We start from the raw sequence: 19931 nt of genomic DNA on the forward strand, positions 1-19931 counted from the left end.
GACTTTTGCAACTTAGGTTTGGTACAAATCCAATTGAACGAATTAAGTTAGATACTACTCTATCGGTTAGCAAATACTTCCTCCGTACTCGTAAAGGAAGTCGTTTTGGACAGCGACACGGTCTCCAAAACACAATTTTGACTTCTTGTTTCTATAAAAATATTTATTAAAAAAATGAAATATGTATACTTTTATGAAAGTATTTTTCAAGACAAATATATTCATATAATTTTTACATTTTCAAACTCCACAACTTGAGAATTATTCATGATATATATTCCTAAGGTTTGACTTAAAACATTGTTCTAAATGACTTTCTTTATGAGTACGAAGAAAATATAAGCATTTTAGTAGTTTTAGATAAAATCACCTTGTAAAATGTCGTCGCGAGATTACTTTCAGAAAATATCATACTGAAAGATGCAATCACCAATGAGCAATAAATGCAGCGTGTGGATGAATTGAAAAATTAGCTCTCCCGTTTTAAAACATGACTTTGAATTTTTCTTATCAAAGTTTATTTTTATATTGGTTTTCAAATCACAAAGGACATATATATAAAAGGGTTTACCTAGAAATTATTATTCGTTTGCTAATAAATCGTATGGATTATAATCAATATATGATCAATTGATGAAGACTGGTACTAGAAATATTTACGTTTTTGGATAAATTTTAAACGATAAAAGTAGTTATATTTCTGAACGACGGCAATATGAGTTTCAAATAATTAGATCACAAAACTTCTTGTGCTACTAGTACTTACCACCAGGGTTTACGTTACCACCGATAACCGCGCGGTTACCGTGGTTACCGGGCTTACCGCGGGGTACGGTAATATAAATACCACATTAACCTTTTTAAATTTAAATAAATTTTAAAATTATTTTAAATTTTTAATAAATTTTGCACGGTTTTTCACGGTTACCACAGTTACCGCACGGTAACCGTGCTTGCCGCTAACCGTGCTTGCCGCCGGGGCGAGGTAACCCCGGCCCCGGCGGTTTGGGAAACCCTGCTTACCACCTGAAACCTTTGAGCAGTTGCACATACTACCACTCTCCTCTCTAGACTTGCCTACTTGCCTCTAGTCCTCCGTTGGTCTGCGTGCTCTCTTTCTACCAACAATCCTCTCAAGATCTCGCGCTTCTCACATGTGGTCATACTCTACATTTTGGCGCTTCTTGTTACTTTATGTTAATCTCAAGTTCTCAACCTCTACTCTCGCCCATAGCACTAGTGATGGGTTACGAATACTGGCCTGTTTGCTTTCGACCATTGGGCTGCCACCCGATCTTTCTGTATCCCCACGCTGTTCATTTTCATAGAAGGGATGAATGCACGTGTTTCTTGAGCTCTAAACCGGTACGAATTTTATTAAAAACAATCTATGTATTAAATTATTTAAATTAGTTTTAACTATAATAGTTATTATTAATTTATAACCTAGAATAATTCTCACAAATCATCGTGGTATTCTGTCACCCAGCCATTTAGCGCAAAAAAAAAAAACTTAACACCCTCATATTGCTAATGAACTTTTTATTCGTAACCCGAAGCTCCGATCTGATAAGAGAGGGCTAACCCGCCCCAATCGCAATTGACATCCAACAAATAGAGATTTTGCTCATTTTTGGGAAAGAAACTTAAAGTAAATTTTGTTTGGCAAATCCCTTAATCAACTAATTATTCTATAACTACGAGAGTTTAGGGAAAAAACAGTTAATATAGGATCAATTTTGTATTGATGGTACAGACCCTAAATGCTTTAATCTGGATAAGATTCGCAGCTTGTACAACAACTCTCGCTTTTAATATTTCTAGGTAGCAGATACTCCTACAAATGACTTGGTTGATGTGCGGGCCGTGTCAACATATCAGCTTAAGGACCAAGCTGCCATTTAATTGGGTCGATCTCGTGGCAATTGATTCTTCATCACGCAGAAGAAAGCGAGGACACAGGACACTGTGGCTGTTTTTTTGTAAGCGTGATCAATGTTTTTGGCACACACACTGATCTCGTTCCGTGTCAACTCGTCATCACCAACCTTGCTTGCCATTTTGCCTACCTAGTACAGCTACTAATCCTAATCCTTTCGTGATTATCCAAATGGTCGTTGCAGCCAAAGCTTGCAACAAACCAGGAATGGCTAGCTAAATAATCTGGCAAACTGTCCACAACTTCTCATGTGAAATGTAGTCTTTGATCTATACGCATTCTTCTTAAATAAATTGGTACTACCATGCTTTTCGCCTTTTCCTCTAAAAATATCTCACACTGTCTCTCCTAAAGGTGTGCTTATATTACTTGTAGGTAGGCAGTTGCTTGTCACTATCTTTTCAATTAGATGGAAATGATTGGGCAACGTAAAGTTCAGTTAAAAATCTTCTTTTCCGTCAAGAAAAAGTAAAAAAAATGTTTTCCGAGACAAAATATATAAAGCATTGGTAAATTTTGGCCCTTTCAACATGAACAGAGATGAAACTTTCTGTTGGCTAAACACGTTTGGCTGCACCTCTTGTTCGGAAGGTCTCTAGGATAATACAGTAATACTCACCCATTTGTTGAGTACGCACTACAACAGCTACCATATCATCAGGTCCAAATGATATAATGCAACATCCGACAATTGGTCTAAAATTAGTGATTAGATAAAGATACATTTTGTGGGGGACAAAGAAAGGTTGATGCCTTGTTAGTATCAACTTGGAGAAGATTCATTGAACCTGGGACGGTGAGAGCAACGCCCCATCGACCAGTTGTAGAATACTGCATCCGTTCCTAAATATTTGACGCTATTGACTTTTTAAATATGTTTGGCCATTCATTTTATTCAAAAAAATTTTAAGTAATTATTAATTTTGTTTCCTACCATTTGATTAATTGTTAAATATACTTATATGTATACATATAGTTTTACATATTTCAAAAAAAATTGAATAAGACGAACGGTCAAATATGTGCTAAAAAGTTAACGGTGTCGAATATTTGGAAACGAAGGGAGTACTAATGATAATTAATGGCAGTATCGCTTACATTGAAGTTGGCCTCAAATGGAAGCCGCTGTTTTTCTAACCATGGCCGCTGCCCGCTGGCCCGCATCGTATGTAACGCGGTCGCATTGCTGGTTGCTAGATCAACATAGAAACAACAGACGAACACATGATCGCTTTAGCTTCTGCAAAAATACTCTCATAAAGTTTCTTTAACCTCGATGATCATGCAAGATGACGAAGCAAAGCCGCAAAAGCGACAGCATACATCTTAAGTTCGTTGATTTACTCAAGTGGCAGTACTAATCAAGCAAAGCTTTTGGCAACCACCGGCAGAGCAAGAAAATACCTGCATACCATCCTTGCGGATGCAACATTTTCCTAGGAAATTTCACTTAGGAGATTAGGAACACATTATATACAGAGGTCTACTTATGGCACTGATATATAACTTGTCTTCGTACTCCCTCGGCCCCCCCCCCCCCCCCCCCTCCCAAAAAAAAAAATCACTTATAGAGTTTAAATTTTGTCCCACATAAAACTAACTTTTATTATTCTGCCAACCCTTAACACGTAAAATGAGAAGTTTTATCCATTTAATATTCTTTACCTATCTATCACTCTTACTATTTTTTTTAATAATTAAAGATATTTTAGCCATTCTCATTTCTCGCTAATTCTACCTTGAAATATCATGAATTATTTTTTAGGACGGAGAGAGTATAAGATTAATATAAAGTAGTTAGCATGATAACCAACTCCACTTGGAATTATTTACTCACATGAATTGTTCCAAAGGGAATCAATCAAAGTTCAGTAAAGTCAAAGTGAAGTCGATGAGTTGATGGTGAAACTGTCGCGTTGCATCAGCAGCTACCAACCTGCACGGTTGCAGGACCTGGCAGGCGGGCCTTGGTTTGTTAATTGTTAGTAAATTAATTACTCCAGGTCATTGTTTTAGTAAAACCATATATACTCATGCCACTAGCGTTTGTTTGGCTGTGGATGGTGACGACCGATGACGTGTCACTGGTGCACGGGCCCACCAGCCAGGGACGATGCCGCCTAGTAAATCCTAGAATGTTTCATAAAAAACCAAGTTAGTACGGGATTTGATATATTAGGACTGATTGGTTCAGCTGGCTGCAGAGTTTTGGGCTGCAGCTCTGCAGCCTAAAATTCTACAGCAACTCTTATGTTTTGAATGTGCACACTGCTGCAGAGGGCAGCTGCTTGTTGGTTGCTGTTGCAGCCGTTGTAGTTGTTGCGAGCTGGCTGCTGCAGCTCTGCAGCGCTGCAACAATAATCATAAGCGATCAACCTTATTATATGTCTAAATTTATAGTAATAAAATGTGTTATATCTAATTTTAGATTCTTTTTTATGGGACATAGAAAGTATACGCCAATGGCCGGCCGGCCTGCCTAGTATACAATGGAACGGCGCATTTGCGTCGTCTTCTCCGACGGCGTTGGTGGACAGAATTGCAATGCGAGAGATTCAGCTGGAGGCAGTTGCGTTATCCAGCGCGCAGTAGCGGAATACGTGCTCTGATGAAGCAATATAATAGAAGGGTTCATCAGAGATGCAACTTGCAAGATGCTCTCTCTATGATCCTATCCATTCTAGGGACCGTACGAGATAAGGTTGGGATTAGTTTTAGTAGAGGTGTCATGTGCCCTGCTGCATCTTCTGTTCCAAGGACGAGAGGAGTAGGACGGAGCCGATAAGATAATGAATATTACTACTGCATCTCCTTTTCAACCAAACAAAAAAATTCTAAATCTTTGCTTAGGGAGTAATCAAGCAATCATGGTATCCTCTTGCTGGGGAACGATGGATGGACCGGTAGCATTGCCATTGTCAGCTCTGATCAGCACCGGCTACTTTGTCCATCTGTCTTCTTTCAAAACGAACAACAACAACGACCAGTCTAAAAAAACGAACAACAACAACAGAAAAAAAAAAGCTTGGGCCTTTGTCCTGTATACTGCGAAGTTTATTGGGCCTACATTCTTTTATGGCCTGTTTGGGGCAAAATGCCAGGCTGGTTGGGCCTGTTTTGGAAGAGAGGATACAAGGGCCTTGTGGCTCTCTCCGGAAGCCAGTTACTAGTTCACCAAGGTCCCTCAATTTAACATCAAGATTTTTTTAATATTCCTAAATCACAAAACAGAAATATATACACCTAAACTCACATAAGAGCAAGTTTAATAGTATAGCCAACTACTAACTTCAATTCATCTATAACCAATCTAATAGCTCATCCATACAATAGTTACATACTACACTATTAATACCTGATCCCACCTGTCATATACACTGCGTCTTATAGTCCGTACTAATGCTGGCTACAAATTTGTAGCCGGCTTATAACCTGCTATTACACCTGCTCTAAACCATATAACTCATCGATGTCACCGTTCCAGCGAGAGTGCCTGAGTCTCGAGGAAGGAGCTGATGGATGACAGGAAGGGGAAGAAGGGTGGTGGTCGGCGAGAGGCGGCTCTCCGGCGAGGACCAGATCGGCGTCGGCGACGGCGGAGAGGGATAACGCAATTAGCGCCATCAACCGTTGCGATCGTGGCCCAGATGGAGGAGAGCAAAAGCTGGACCTTTCTGACCGTTCGATCAACGTTAGCAACGGCCGCGATTAACCAAACGGCAAAGGGAATTTCGCATCGGAGCCCTGATTTAACTGGAGCTTATCCTCAGTTGCACTAATCCCATCTGCCCGCTACGCTTTCCTTCCTCTTGCTCCGCGCCTCCGCCGACGAGCTCCGGTGAGGAGCGGCGGCGACCGGCAGCCGGCAGCCGAGACAGACAGCAGTGAAGGATTGCCATCAACACGAACCAACTGGACATCGAAATGCTCTTGCGCGGCGAAGCCGGAGACTAGCCGTCGGCCAAGGTCTTCCGCCGCTTCGTCCATGACGCCATCGAGAGGTGAGATTCTAATCCTGAATGGCCCCCAACATCAAGTACTCTCTCACCGCTGTTAGTATTAGCGATTTTGCTCAAATGCGCAGACCGGACGAGTTCATATTGCATCCTGCCGCTCCGCTGCCACCATCCGTGGAGATTGTCCGCGTCATGGATGTGATATCCAATTTTGTACCCCACTTCCTCTTGAAATTTGCAGCATCTGAGTAGGTATGGAGGGAGTGATGCGTTTTTTGCGATTGATGATTTGGTCAGGTTTACTCACTGATTCAGCAGAGCTGTAGAGGAACACGCAATCAGATAGATAAGGCTGTGTTTAGTTTAGCGCAAAGTTTTGATTTTAGTTAAAATTGAAGATGATGTAATTGAAAAGTTGTGTGTGTATGACATGTTGATGTGATGGAAAAGGACTGAAGTTTGGATCCATTTGAGTTTTTGTTTTCAACGTTTGACCACTCGTCTTGATTAAAAATTTTTGAAATTATTATTTATTTAATTGTGACTTACTTTATTATCTACAGTACTTTAAGCATAATTTTTCGTTTTTTACATTTGCAAAAAAAATTTGAATAAGATGAGTGGTCAAACGTTATAAGCAAAAACTTAAAATCCCTTATATTGTGAGACGGAGGGAGTAGTACTTATGTACTATGTGAGTTTTTGGAGAATTTTGAGCATCTTGAAATAACCTCGATAGTACCCAAATCGTTTGGTTTGAAAAGAAGTGATCGAACTGAGTGAAACATGACCAGGTCTGTACCGTTAAATTTCAATTTCCTGTAACTCTCTGTCTCTAAAATCCTGTATATACATGATGTTTGAATCTTCTAAAAATGTAGATTGAAAATGTAGATGAAGATAAAGATTAAGTGTTTCACGTAAAACGAGGTGCTGATAACGTGTGATTAATTGAATTTTAATTATTACAAACTTGAAAAATGGATTAATCTAATATATTAGAGCAACTTTCATATGAAAAGTTTTCGCACGAAACGCACCGTTTAACAGTTTGAAAAGCGTGCCATGAGTATCCAAAATTTCATCCAAACCTTGTTGGAGAAAAGAACAGGGCACGTTGAGACTGAAGCAAGTAAATCAAATTGCATGCTGACCTTCGAAAGATCTTCCTAAAGGTTTCCCTTTTTTTGTGTGTGTGTTACCGAATCCCCTACTTCTTTTTAATTGGAGTGTCACTAACAACCTAATGTTACTCCTTTACAGATAATGTCGAGCATGTTAATCAGATCAACCTTGAGATTGCTAGCTGGGTAGAAAGTGACTATCAAATACAGTTTTTCCCGTCGAACTATTCATCTTGGTTTTGCATTCCTTGTTCCAGTTGACTATCTGCAGCTTACTATCAGCAAGTGATATCATTATTTGGTACCATTACTTGTTGGTGAGATATATATGTTCGACATATATGGTGTTGAGTTCACACACAAACCTTTGGTAAATTGGTAAGCTTATTTTTTGAAAATATATTATCGTTTAGTGATGGTGGTGTGCATAACTAATAAGTACAAGGCTAAGGTGTATATATGTAGTCCTCTCGGTATATATGTATAGTTGATGATGGTTTATTCAATATACAATTTCCTCTTTTTTCCATGTATAGCTGGAAATAAGAAACATAATATTGGTTCTCAGTTTATTTGCTCCATGTCACGCACAATATGCTTGAAAGTGTATTCATAAACGATCTGTTATTCAAATGTCAGTTCTGAATTGTCATAAGAAATTCCTGTAAATTAACTGTTTAGTTTTTTTTTTAAAGGAAGACAAAAGCTTTGACTTTTTTATATTGATAAAGGAGTTTAACTGTTTAGTTACCTTGTAGCTTTCCAGTTGCTGTCCATGTCCAGTATATTTTCCTAATATCTTCTTTTTAGCGAACGCGAAATATTTTTTTTCACTAAATTGATTCTCTCTGTTGTAATTTAAAGCCGATCCCATTGATTTGAGGCTCTTAAATATATAAATCTGCCTGTGGCTATTGCGAACTTATTTGTTCTTTTTCCTGTGCCAGGTTCAATGAAAATGTTATGAAGAAAGCTGTCCACCTGCAGGTTGGATTCCTAGGGGGGTTGACTGTTGAGGAATAAAGCAATCCAATGGATATTTCAAAGTAAAATGGTCTAATGATAGTTACAGGTTCAGGAACCTTATCATCAGCAATTGAGATGGGCCTCAGATGAGGAAGTATGTCCCCTTCGTTCCAGTCACCAAACATTAGCTAAAAAACGTGTCCCCTGCACTAATCTAGCTGTTATTTTGATCATATGTCATAAACTGTTCAAAAAATAAGTCCACTGACTGTTGTCCGCAGTCTATGCTGTTCCATGAAATCTGTAATTTAATCAAACGTTGAAGAACCGGAACAATAACTCTTATCTTAATCGCGTCCCCCTGGTAGTACTGTTACTGTACTACTACCGAAGTACGGATTGTAGTTGGTAGCAAGAGCAGGTCAAATATTTCATCGAGGAAAAATATTTGACACGCCTTTCTCTAACACAAGCAGCTACTCCTATTCGTTTGGTCAAAGTTGAGGTCCAATGTGTTCATCATCTCGCTCGTGAGAACGCAACGACAATGCGCTATATTCTGCGCTGACAGGTGGAGCCCAGAAAGGATGAAGCGCGTCCGTAGACTCCGTACGGGGAAGTTGCTACGAACCGACGCCAGCTGGACTTTGTACTCCAACAAACGGCAGCGATGACGCCGACCGACCTACCTTCCCGCATGTGGGCCCGACACGTCAGCCTCTACATTCGGCCTTTGGACTGCGTCCTAAAGATCTCGTTATTTTTTATATTTATTTTCTAAAAGATTTAAAATATAAATTTCCATTTCAAAATTTTTACATGAAAATACTCCTCCCGGTAGAAGTATATTTTTTAAAACTTTGAAATGATAATTTATTTTTAAATTCTTTTTAAAAAATAAATATAAAAGTTTAAACAATCCAAGATCTCGCTACTTCCGGCCCGGGCCGACCTGCCGCTTCCCTTGATATGACGCACACGATTTTACTGCTGGCCCCACATGTCACAAGCACAGCCACGAATTCGGAACGAACCATAAACCCCACCCGCGGACGTGACACAGCCACGCTGACTATCGTGCCCCACAAGAAATCCTGCACGCTGTTAACTGAAACGCTTCTGACTGACGGGTGGGACCAAATTTACGGGCCCACAGGTCATTCAACAAGGAAGGTATATATAGCAATATCGCATAAAGTATTTTGCAGGCCACGCGCCTTTCGTGATCTCTGGTATAAAAGTCTACTCCTACCAATTAACCTCCTACTACTAGTACACCAGACGACAACACACACACAAAAAAAAAAAAGAAGAGAAAAACCGAACGAAAATCCCCTCGCGCAGACGACTACTACATCCTTCTCGTCTCATCCCGTCGACCCGCCGCCGCCTCAATCTCGAAGCCTCGGCGAGGCTAGGGTTTCTGCGTCTCCATGGGCTCTAAGAAGCGGTCGCCTCAGCATCCGGCCGCCGCGGCGCCCCCTCCCGCCGTCGGCGGCGGCGGCGGCGGCGAGGTCTCCGGCGATGGTGGCGCCTCGACGGCGAACGGGCCGGTGGTGCCGAAGCCGTCGGAGGTGGCGCCGTTCCTGACGAAGGTGTACGACATGGTCTCGGACCCCGCGACCGACAACGTTATCTCGTGGGCCGAGGGCGGCGGCAGCTTCGTGATCTGGGACTCGCACGCCTTCGAGCGCGACCTCCACAGGCACTTCAAGCACAGCAATTTCACCAGCTTCATACGCCAGCTCAACACCTATGTGAGATTCCCTTGATCCCTGTGTTCGTTTGTTTCTGATGCGCGAATTCGGTGCCATTTCCAGTTGGTTGGACGAAATCGGAAGTGAAATCTGAGTTTCTGTTCCCAATTTGTTGTTTATTATCACGGCTAGACAGCAAATCTTGCTTGCAATTATAAATTGGGCAGTAGCTTCCGATGCACTGCATATGAATTTGTTTGAATCGTGACTGCGTGTTATATGATGTTACTTTCTTCTATTTTGTGCCTTTTAAGTTGATTGCGTGTATTAGGGATTATCTGCCATTTTGGAGTTAATCACTTATTAAATTTTAACTACGTTGGAAGCTGTTGGCGATATAGTTGGATGCCTTTCTTCTTCTAGTCGAAAGACACAATAGAACTAGTTTCTGCGGTGGCTTTCTATTCAACAACAACTTCTAGAGTTCTAGTACATAAAACACGTCATTGGGGGTGGGGACTAATATTGTTAATTTTGAGACCAGTTTCTGTTCTCTTAATGTTTTGTGAATTTGATCGTATGAAAGCTGGCTGTAGAAACTATGCCAAACTCTTGGCTTTAAATTACAGGGGAATGATATGTGTTGCCTATCACTCCTTCTAAAAGTCTATTTCCCCCATATTTGTATTTAGTGAACTTCAGAACTAGAGAAAGCATGATGTTATAACCTACCATCATGCTGTATAAGAAGAATATGTTCCCTCTTGTTTGGCTGAAAGAAATGCATGTTTGGTTGTGCTGATATTGTACTGCTATTATCTTCTTCTGTGTCATTTGCCTCAATACATTGTTTTATTTGAATTTGAACTTCCTTTTCACAATCGAATTTGTCTGATGAAATATAAGATTATGAATTTGCTCTTTTATTGAACTATATGGACACTTGATTTTGTGCTTTTGGCAAATCCATGTCCTCATTTTGATTTCTGGATAAATCACTGGACTCTTGCACCCAGGATTTCTTCTGATGTCTAATTACTTAAATGCGAAAATCACCTGACTTTTGTTCACTGGGTTGCTTTCCTGTAGTTAGGAGTAGTTCTATTTAACCATCTATTAGTTGTTCTTGGCTTCATATACTCAGTAAAACTTAAAAACAAAGCCTGAAAAGTGAAATCTCCAATGGGATCAGTAGAAACATTACTTTATCTGCTTTCATTGATGTTCTCTATTCTTTTGGAGCATATGTTTTATATTAGCTGAAGTTACTCAAGTTTCCTTTCATAATCAGGGATTTCGTAAAGTTCACCCTGATAGATGGGAGTGGGCCAATGAAGGTTTTATTATGGGCCAAAAACATCTTCTGAAGACCATTAAGAGGAGGAAGAAGTCTTCTCAGGAAGCACCTAGCGAGATACAGAAGGCGCCTGTCAAAACTGCACCTGGTACTGAAAATATTGAGATAGGAAAATATGGTGGCCTTGAAAAGGAGGTTGAAACCCTTAAGAGGGATAAAGCTCTTCTCATGCAGCAGCTTGTAGATCTCAGGCACTACCAGCAAACATCTAACCTTGAAGTGCAGAATTTAATTGAACGGCTTCAAGTAATGGAACAGAACCAGCAGCAGATGATGGCACTTCTAGCAATCGTTGTCCAGAATCCTAGTTTTCTCAACCAGCTTGTGCAGCAACAGCAGCAGCAGCGCAGATCCAACTGGTGGAGTCCTGATGGAAGCAAGAAAAGGAGATTTCATGCTCTTGAGCAGGGCCCTGTAACTGATCAGGAGACCTCTGGCCGTGGGGCACATATTGTTGAATATCTCCCACCTGTCCCAGAAACATCAGGTCAAGTAAATCCAGTGGAAGGAGCCATTTGTTCGGCCAACTCACAACCAGTTCCAAGTCCTGCAGTTGCCACACCCATGGACATGCAAACGTCTAACGTTGCTGATACTCTCGGTTCATCTGAGGAGCCTTTCACTGATAACTCTACTCTACATGAATGGGATGATAACGACATGCAGCTTCTGTTTGATGATAACCTAGACCCAATACTTCCACCATTTGAGAATGATGGTCAAATGGGCCCTCCTTTGAGTGTTCAAGATTATGATTTTCCGCAGTTAGAGCAGGATTGTCTGATGGAAGCACAATATAACTCCAACAATCCTCAATATGGTAATGACTAATTACTGTATACCCTATGTTTTTGTTCATCATTTTGTGGAAAACAAGCGTGATGTCATTTTAGTTAACTGTGGAGTTTCTATGTGCATGTTTCATGCCAAATGCCAAACAATGGATGTTTACAGACCACCCTTTTAGTCTGTTGTGCTAGGATTTGGCAAAGATGACATGGAGCCTTATTCAAAGTTCAATACTTGCTTCACAAATGGCTTTGATATTTCCTTCTGTTATTTCACGAAAGTAGTGTTTGACAACTAGAGTGATATTTTTTTTTATATCTGGTTAATTGGACAATTTTGATCACGGCCAAACCTCTTGATTTAGTTTCCTCAACCAAAACAGATCTAAGCTGTGCCTGCATCACATTGATTATTTTCCCAATCAGCCTATTCTTTGTTTGATCATATCGGTTTCAATTCACTCTGCAGTACTTCTATACATGCCTGACATCTTCCCTTTTTCATCAGCTGATGTCATTACCGAAGCTTGATTGGTGGTCCAGGAGCATACTTGCAGTAACATTAGGTGGGTACAGTCCATTTTTAACATGAAAAAGGAATTATTCCTTAATGTGCTTTGTTAATGGAATGCTTACTTTGCGTTGCAATACCAAAGTACCAAACTGAAAGACATACCATCCTTGTTTAATTCCTCTAGCCGTTGTTTCTTACAGAACTTTAGGCTAGTATTTCGTGTCAGGCTAGGACTATATGGTCAACTAACCCTGCAACCGCCTCCAAATTGAAATTCAATCGAAAAAATATTGAACTTAATGGCTTGAACTGAATGCTTACTAAATAAACATGATTGGTCGTTAAAAAAATGCCATCAGCCATTTCTTGTAAATAAATACACGAAGCTATATTTTTTTTATTTGTATGACCAATGTTTGTTCCAGTACTGATCCAGTTTCAACATCTGCAGTTCTTCGGTGACCAACCTCCGGGCGCATCTGCACCATTGGCATCCCGAAATGGCGTCCTCAGGGTGTACCGATGAATTATGCTAACACAGAAGAAGATATAACTCTAATCTGGTTGACCATACAGAACTACCTTTCTTGTTCAAGGCATTTTTTGGGGACAGGGGACGCCTTTTCGCAGTTCTCGTCGTCTTACACTAGCGATGGTTGCTACCATCGAATTCATTTGGTGTATATACTGTTGTTCGTCTTATAAAACATGAGCAGTTTTGTACATTTACCTTGCGTATCATGATCGCAGCTGTGTACCTCTGCATTGCATTACTCTTACCTTTTTGCACACCAGGCTGCCGGCCATCTTGCGTGATGCCGTTTATGTAGAAGCGCCTTTCCGGCTTTCCGTCGTAGAGTCCACCGGTTTTTTTTTGGACTGCTGAAGGATGAAGGATGCATTCACTGCCGTTTATTAGCGGACGACCAACGATTCCTGGACATCCAAATTTAAAGGGGAACAAGCTTCCAGCACCAAAGAAGCGCATCTGGTGTAGTGGTATCATAGTACCCTCCCACGGTACTGACCGGGTTCGATTCCCCGGATGCGCATTTTTTGGTTATAGCCCTAGGTTCTGTGTCCTTTACCATGTTCTGTGTCATCTTTTTGCCACGAACAAATGCTTGACGATGACGTTGCAATGCTGCATAGCCTGAACAAACATCCATGTTCTGAATAGCCGCACGCGCTTCAATTCTCAGTTTATCACACATGAAATGGAGGTCACGACTCGTCCGACGAGTCCCGACCATCGCGCACCGCAGCAGCGGCCGCTAAAGCTTATAATAGGCTAATAGAACTGAGCAATAGAACATGCCGACCTCTGTATCGCACTGCTAGAAAAACTATTTTTCAGACGATGATATTTTTTTCTCTGACGGGTATGCCACTCAGAGCTAAATGACCGTATGTGAAAATAACAACTGCGGAGCGATATCGTCGTCCGCTTGCAAAAAGGTTAAACATGTTAAAAACATTACCTACCCACCAAAATGCTAAGTCAGAGCACTTCGCCCTCACACCTCTCCCTCCTCTCCCCTCTCACCTCTCCTCTCCCCTCCTTCTCTCCCGCCGCGGGATCCAGTCGGAGGGCGGTGGTTGCGGCGGCTACCGGCGTTAGCAACGCGGAGGGTGGAGGACACGGCGGCTTCCTCCCAGATCCGGTGGAGACTGTGGCGACGGCGCAGAGGGTGGTGGTGGCGGCGGCTCCAAGCGCTGGCGGTTCCCCTTCCTCCCTCCTAGATCTGGCCGGAGAAGGGAGGGGTGATGGTAGCGGTGCAGCTGGAGGTGTATAGGGTGAGGGATGGGGTGGTATTTTTTTTATTCTCCTAAAATATCTCCGCAAACGAGTGGATACGACGCCTATTTTTATAGACTTATACGCACAGACGGGCCGTCCTCCCGTCTAGGAAAATGATTTTTAACCGTCTGAAAAAAATGATTTCTCTAGTAGCGTCGAGCTCTCTCGCTGCCTGACTCATGGAGAGATTGCTGGGACATGACGCAAAGGCCCAAGGAGGCGGAGCCACGAGCCCACGGTGAACTCCGACCTGCGATCTCACCCGGTCACGCCGCTCTGTGCCTCTCTATTCACATCGTCCTACCTGTCCATCTCCGTCCCGGTTGGCCTCACACCACTCGTGCCGGCTCGCCGCCGTGCCTCGTCATCTTTCTTATCCCGTGGTGCCCCATCCGCATCGCCCGATGGCAAACCGACGGCCTTGATCGCCCAACCGGATCAACCACCGCCCCCGTCTTACCGTTACGTTGATCCAGTCAGTCGCGTGGGGAGATCTGATGGGCCACCGGCCAGGCCGCCCAAGTTTTTGCACCTGCGAACCCACCGGGCGGGCTCCTGGTGGGCTTCGCCTTCGGCGAAACGCCCGCGGCCGGTGCCCTTCTTCTTCCGCCGAGGCAGGAGGCAGCGGCGGCTTCCGGCTTCCTTCTTGTGGCTGGTCGAACCGTCTCCGATGATACCTTCCACGCAAGCAGCTAGTCGATCGCGCCAACGGGGGAAAAGCCATTCCTATCATCCTGTGGACGCAATAATGCGCCGTCAGTTATCAGGTACTGCTGCCTCCACTTGTGCTGCTGCTCTCCATAAATGTCCAACTTGACAAAACGGCGACTTTGTTGTACCCTGGCCCATTCGATCTGCAGTGGTACACATATGATACGTACCCGCAGCGACTGTTGCTCGTTTTCGTTTTTGCGGCCGTGTGGCCGTGTCCAAACTGGGCGCAGAGCCAACCCTCTCTACGTCGGCTTGGGAATATTTTTGGTGGCCTTGCTACTTGATAAATATCTTTTGTTTAAAATGTGTTCATATATACTTACTCCGACTTATAAAAATTAAAATTCTAACTCCGAGGCTTTATCCCATAAAAAAGTATTTCTAATCACGTGAAACTCAACAAGTAATTTAAGAATGCTAATTATGTGGATTAATTATCTTAATTTTTTTAATCAATTATATATATATAATGTATGTATGTATGGGGTTCATTATCGTGGTCATTTGTCTATCCTTCTAATATGTCCTAAATTAGCTAGAATTTTAATTTTTAAGGATAGAGGTAGTAAATAGTAATATTTGGGTTATAGCTTCTCCATCCTGACCATTCCTTATTTATTTTTTATTAAATCCTTTATGAATACTTATATTCGTGAACGAGGAAAGTATTTTAAGATCATGATTCTGAAGTCTGAAGACCATTTTGGTCAGGAGCCTGATGAAATTTCGTAGCAAATTTTTACCACTCAATACAGGCCAAAATAAATCAAAACCAACTTTATTAATATTTTAAATTTAAATTATAGCTTTTTAGATGATAACAATTTTAAGTGTCGTTTTTTTTACCTTGCTTGAGAATTGAGATATGGTGGGGGGATTTTCAGGATCCTGTGGTTCTATATGAGGAGAGTCCCCTAGTCAATATCATGCGCATATGAGATTTGACACACAAGATGCATATATATATATATATATATATATATATATATATATATATATATATATATATATATATATATATATATATATATATATATATATATATATATATATATATATATATATATATATGACACTCTCACTACACATGCTAATGAAGGATCCAAATGGCGATCCATCGCTGCACATGTACAATGTGTTGCCTATAGCACATTTATGGACGTTTTATTATTTTGCTCACTACCTAATGGAATGAGTACAACACTGCAGTAGTTGTGCTGTCTATCTAAAATTAAAACATATCGTCCTTTCGACCGGTTGTTGGAGCTACATTTTCAGCTCACAGCGACCCGGGTTAGTTTCCTGTACCCGTTTTTGTTCTTTACATCTTCTGTTTATGCCGCTGCATCTCTGTCGTATATGTTGGTATGAGTCACCACATGAATCCAGCAACTCTAAAAGAGATTTCTTTTTAATCAATCCACTAATACTAAAGCTAGCTCAGGCTTGCTGTATTCACTCAGTCACAACTTTATCTCCTTTACAGATCGGGAGGCACAAGTGGGGGAGTTTACAAAAGCAAAACCATTGAAGAAAAATGGCATGTGTCCTGGCCCATTGGAAAATAGAATAATTTCTTAAGAGAAGGTACCGTGTCTGTGTGCGTATGTTTTTTTAGGACATGTGGTTACGCAGTACCTGTTCATTTGAAGTTTTTCAAATGAAGCAATCTGTTCCATGCCGTCAAGTTTCCTCCAATGTTATAGATGTCTCTAATATAAGTTAGCTTTGCAGTAAGCAGCATGTGGTGAATTTATGAATCCAAGAAATTCGATTTGTTTTTGGTTATATCGCTTTTATAATAAGATCTTTTTTTTTCGAAAAAGACGGCAGGAGGACTGTCTCTTATCATTAATAGAGAATGAGAGAATACAGATTATTTACAAAATAAGACCAAATTGTTTTATGATCTGAAGGAGCACATGTTTTATGATCTGAAGGAGCACAATATCATGGATAATTTTTCTTGCTGTGCTCTGGGTTTCACGTAGTTGCAGAACTTGTAGCAAACATATCATTCAGACAATTGAACTAGACTCTTTAGTCTCTCATTACGATTGCACAAAATTGTGTTTTACAATTTGGCCAAGAACGAACTTAAAAAACAAACAAATCCTTGGATGGCAAGAAGTGAAAAGAGAGGAAGAAAAAAACACACGGGACAAAGCTGTTCGTCCACGTGGCAGAGATTATGTACACGTCATCTCTGATTGGTTCCTAAATCTGCAGAGTTAATTTAACCGGCGGCTCGATTGGCTATAGATCGCCGCTCTGCTCCGCCTCGGCGACGAGCGCGGCGAGCGAGCGCTGCGCATCGGCGGCGTCCCGCTCGGCGATGAACGGGTGCTCGAGCAGCTCGCCGACCGACGCGCGCCGCCCGGCCTTCTTCTCGAGGCACCGCGACACGAAGTCCCGGAACTCCTCCGACGCGGCGGCCGGCATCTCCGGCGCCTCGCCGAAGCATATGGCGCACATGAGCGCCGCCCAGTCGGGGCGCTGCCCCACGGGGAGAAGCGGGAAGTGGCCGAGGTACAGCTCAAGGATCGCTACCCCGAGGCTCCACACGTCGGCGGCGTACGGGTCGTAGTCGCCGGAGTAGGCCTCCGGGTCGAACCTCTCCGGGGACATGTAGGCCGCCGTCCCGACGTAGGACGCGCAGGGGTCGAGCCGCCGCCGCAGGACCTTGCCCGCGCCGAAGTCGGCGATCTTGACCTCGCCGTCGGCGCCGAGGAGCAGGTTCGACGGCTTGAGGTCGCGGTGCACGATGCGGAGCGCGTGAAGGGCCTCGAGCCCGAGTAGCGCCTGCCTCGCCACGGCGGCGATGGGGCGCTCCCCCATCGGGCGCCCGAGACGGCGAAGCAACCCAGCCAGGGAACCCCCGGGCATGAGCTCGAGCGCCAGCGCGGCGGGCTCCTCCACCCCACCGGCGGCCGACGGGACCACCGCGTGGAGCCTCACGACGTGCGGGGCATCCGCCGCGAGCCTGAGTATCTCGGCCTCCCGAGCCGCGGAGAGGTCCCCGGCGGCGAAGAGCTTGAGCGCGAGCGGCTGCTGCGCGGGGCAACCCCGTCGGTGGCGCGCCTTGTACACCGTCCCGCCGTTGCCGTGGCCGAGGACGGAGATCCTCTCGAAGTCCGAGAGGCGGACGTCAGAGGAGGTGGACGGCGCGACTGCGGGCTGCTGCTGCTGCTGCGGCGCCGGCGGCGGGCGGAGGGCGAAGTGATCGAGCGGGAGGGTGAGGTGCGGCAGGTGGCGTCGCTGGCGGACGAGAGCCATCGGTTGGAGAGGAGAGGAGAGGAGAAGAGAAGAGAGGAGTCGAGGAGAGATGGGAGCTGACGAGGAGGGGAGGGGAGGGGGAGCGGGCGTATATATGGAGTGGAGAGGAGAGAGCAGAGAGGGGGGGAGTGAGATGGAAGGCGATGTGTGGGTGCGAGTGGAGGAGAGTGTAGTGCGGGTGGAGGCACCGCCGGGTGAGTGATTGTGTGTGATTCTCGGTAGGATCTGAGTTCTGTTTTTTCCGTTTCCGTTTCGCTTCTCCTGTCATGTCCTGCCGTGTGTAACTGCTTCATCTGGGCGCGGAAGAGATGGCCAGCTGGGGACATTTCATTGTTTTCTATGAGACTGTCTAGGCTCGTTTTTCTTAGATGATGAAATAGGGCATCATGATCTTTGCTCAAAAGTTACAGCCAATTATTACAATCTCACATTTAAAATAAGTGAAATTAAAAAAACTTAAAAATGAAACCAACCAACAAGAAGAAACAAACTAAAGAGTAAAGATTGTCAACCTAAGATAATTATACAATTATTGAATTCTGTTTAAATTTGGATTTTATGAAACCAACTCATTGCCCCGGATGCAACATTCCAATATGATTTATAGATTGCTGTGCATTAGGAAGGGTATATACAGTGGTGTGATTTCAGCTGGCTGGGAAATTTGGCACGCAAAAATTTCAAGTGACGTGAAGAACATATTAATATCATCTGTTCAAACATCTTGTAGATAGTTTTATAGTATTATCTAAAATACTGTAGGAACTGCCTATATAATCAGTTCATTTCGTGTTAAGGGTGGAACCCATGCACCCACGTCGTGACGTCGTCCATCCCATTTTCTCCGTCTTGCCATTGCTAGGGGGCAACCCCATGTGGTTGCGAGGATTACATTGGCGGGCTCTCTTCCTCTCTCACACCCCATCTATATTGGTTGAGAAAGTTTGTATTCCCTCTATCCCAAATATAACAATATAAAAGAGGATTAAACAACGTATCCAGATTCATTATATCTAATCTTTTTTACTAGATTGCTATATTTTAAGAGAGAGGGAGTATATATCTACTAATAAAAATGACAAAAAATTGTGCATATCTAACAAATACCATCATACTATACTTGCAAGAGCAAGTTCCCAACACTCCCCTCTCATTTTCCGCGTGCACGCTTTTCAAACTGCTAAACAGTGCGTTTTTTACAAAAAAAAAAATTTCTATACAAAAGTTGTTTAAAAAAAATCATATTGATCCATTTTTGAAAAAAATAGCTAATACTTAATTAATCACGTATTAATAGACCGCTCCGTTTTCATATATGGGAGATGGGTTCCCAACACCCACCTCCAAACACAACCTTAGAGCATCTCCAAATTCCACTCTCCAAATACCTATATAGCTAACTCTTTAACTGATTTGGGTAATCAAACTAGGTGTTCACTCCAACAGTCTCTCTATTTACATCCCCAAAATAACAAAGGGACCCACATATAAGCCTCTGTTACCTTCTTCCTCTTCTTTCTCTTCTCCCACATCGACCCATCCCCGCGCGAGGTGGACGGCGGACGGCGACGGCGGCGGCGGCGGCGGCGGCAACTCCTCGTGCGGGCGAGGCGGAAGGCGACGGCAGCGGTGGATCCCCGCGCGCGAGGCGGGAGGCGACGGCGGCGGCAGCTCCCCGCACGCGCAAGGCGGACGACGATGGCGGTGGCTCCTTGTGCGCGCAAGGCGGGAGGTGACGGCGGCGGCGGCGGCGGATCCCCACGCGCGAGGGCAATGGTGTTCCGGGCGGAGATGATGAA

General features: G+C 43.3%; 2 protein-coding genes and 1 long non-coding RNA gene across 4 annotated transcripts; 2 read left to right on the forward strand and 1 right to left on the reverse strand.

Annotated features, from left to right (window-relative positions):
* Positions 1–5728: 5728 nt before the first annotated feature.
* LOC127768219 (uncharacterized) lies at positions 5729–8310 on the forward strand. Of its 2 annotated transcripts, XR_008016562.1 has the most exons (4): positions 5729–5940; positions 6024–6147; positions 7159–7397; positions 7967–8310. It is a non-coding gene; the product is annotated as an uncharacterized LOC127768219 (long non-coding RNA). The 2 variants fall into 2 exon arrangements; XR_008016561.1 differs by lacking the exons at positions 7159–7397; positions 7967–8310 and having other exon boundaries at positions 6024–6563.
* A 942-nt stretch (positions 8311–9252) lies between these two features.
* On the forward strand, positions 9253–13102 carry LOC127768697 (heat stress transcription factor A-9). The gene is made up of 4 exons (XM_052294324.1): positions 9253–9742; positions 10974–11859; positions 12336–12393; positions 12793–13102. The coding sequence occupies exons 1-3, from the start codon at positions 9419–9421 to the stop codon at positions 12356–12358; spliced, it is 1233 nt and encodes a 410-aa protein (XP_052150284.1). The 5' UTR covers positions 9253–9418; the 3' UTR covers positions 12359–12393; positions 12793–13102.
* A 3771-nt stretch (positions 13103–16873) lies between these two features.
* LOC127765733 (mitogen-activated protein kinase kinase 9-like) lies at positions 16874–18217 on the reverse strand. The gene has a single exon (XM_052290679.1). The coding sequence runs from the start codon at positions 18130–18132 to the stop codon at positions 17113–17115; it is 1020 nt and encodes a 339-aa protein (XP_052146639.1). The 5' UTR covers positions 18133–18217; the 3' UTR covers positions 16874–17112.
* Positions 18218–19931: the final 1714 nt, after the last annotated feature.

The sequence above is a fragment of the Oryza glaberrima genome, chromosome 3 (genome assembly GCF_000147395.1).
Source record: "Oryza glaberrima chromosome 3, OglaRS2, whole genome shotgun sequence".
NCBI classification, from domain to species: domain Eukaryota; kingdom Viridiplantae; phylum Streptophyta; class Magnoliopsida; order Poales; family Poaceae; genus Oryza; species Oryza glaberrima.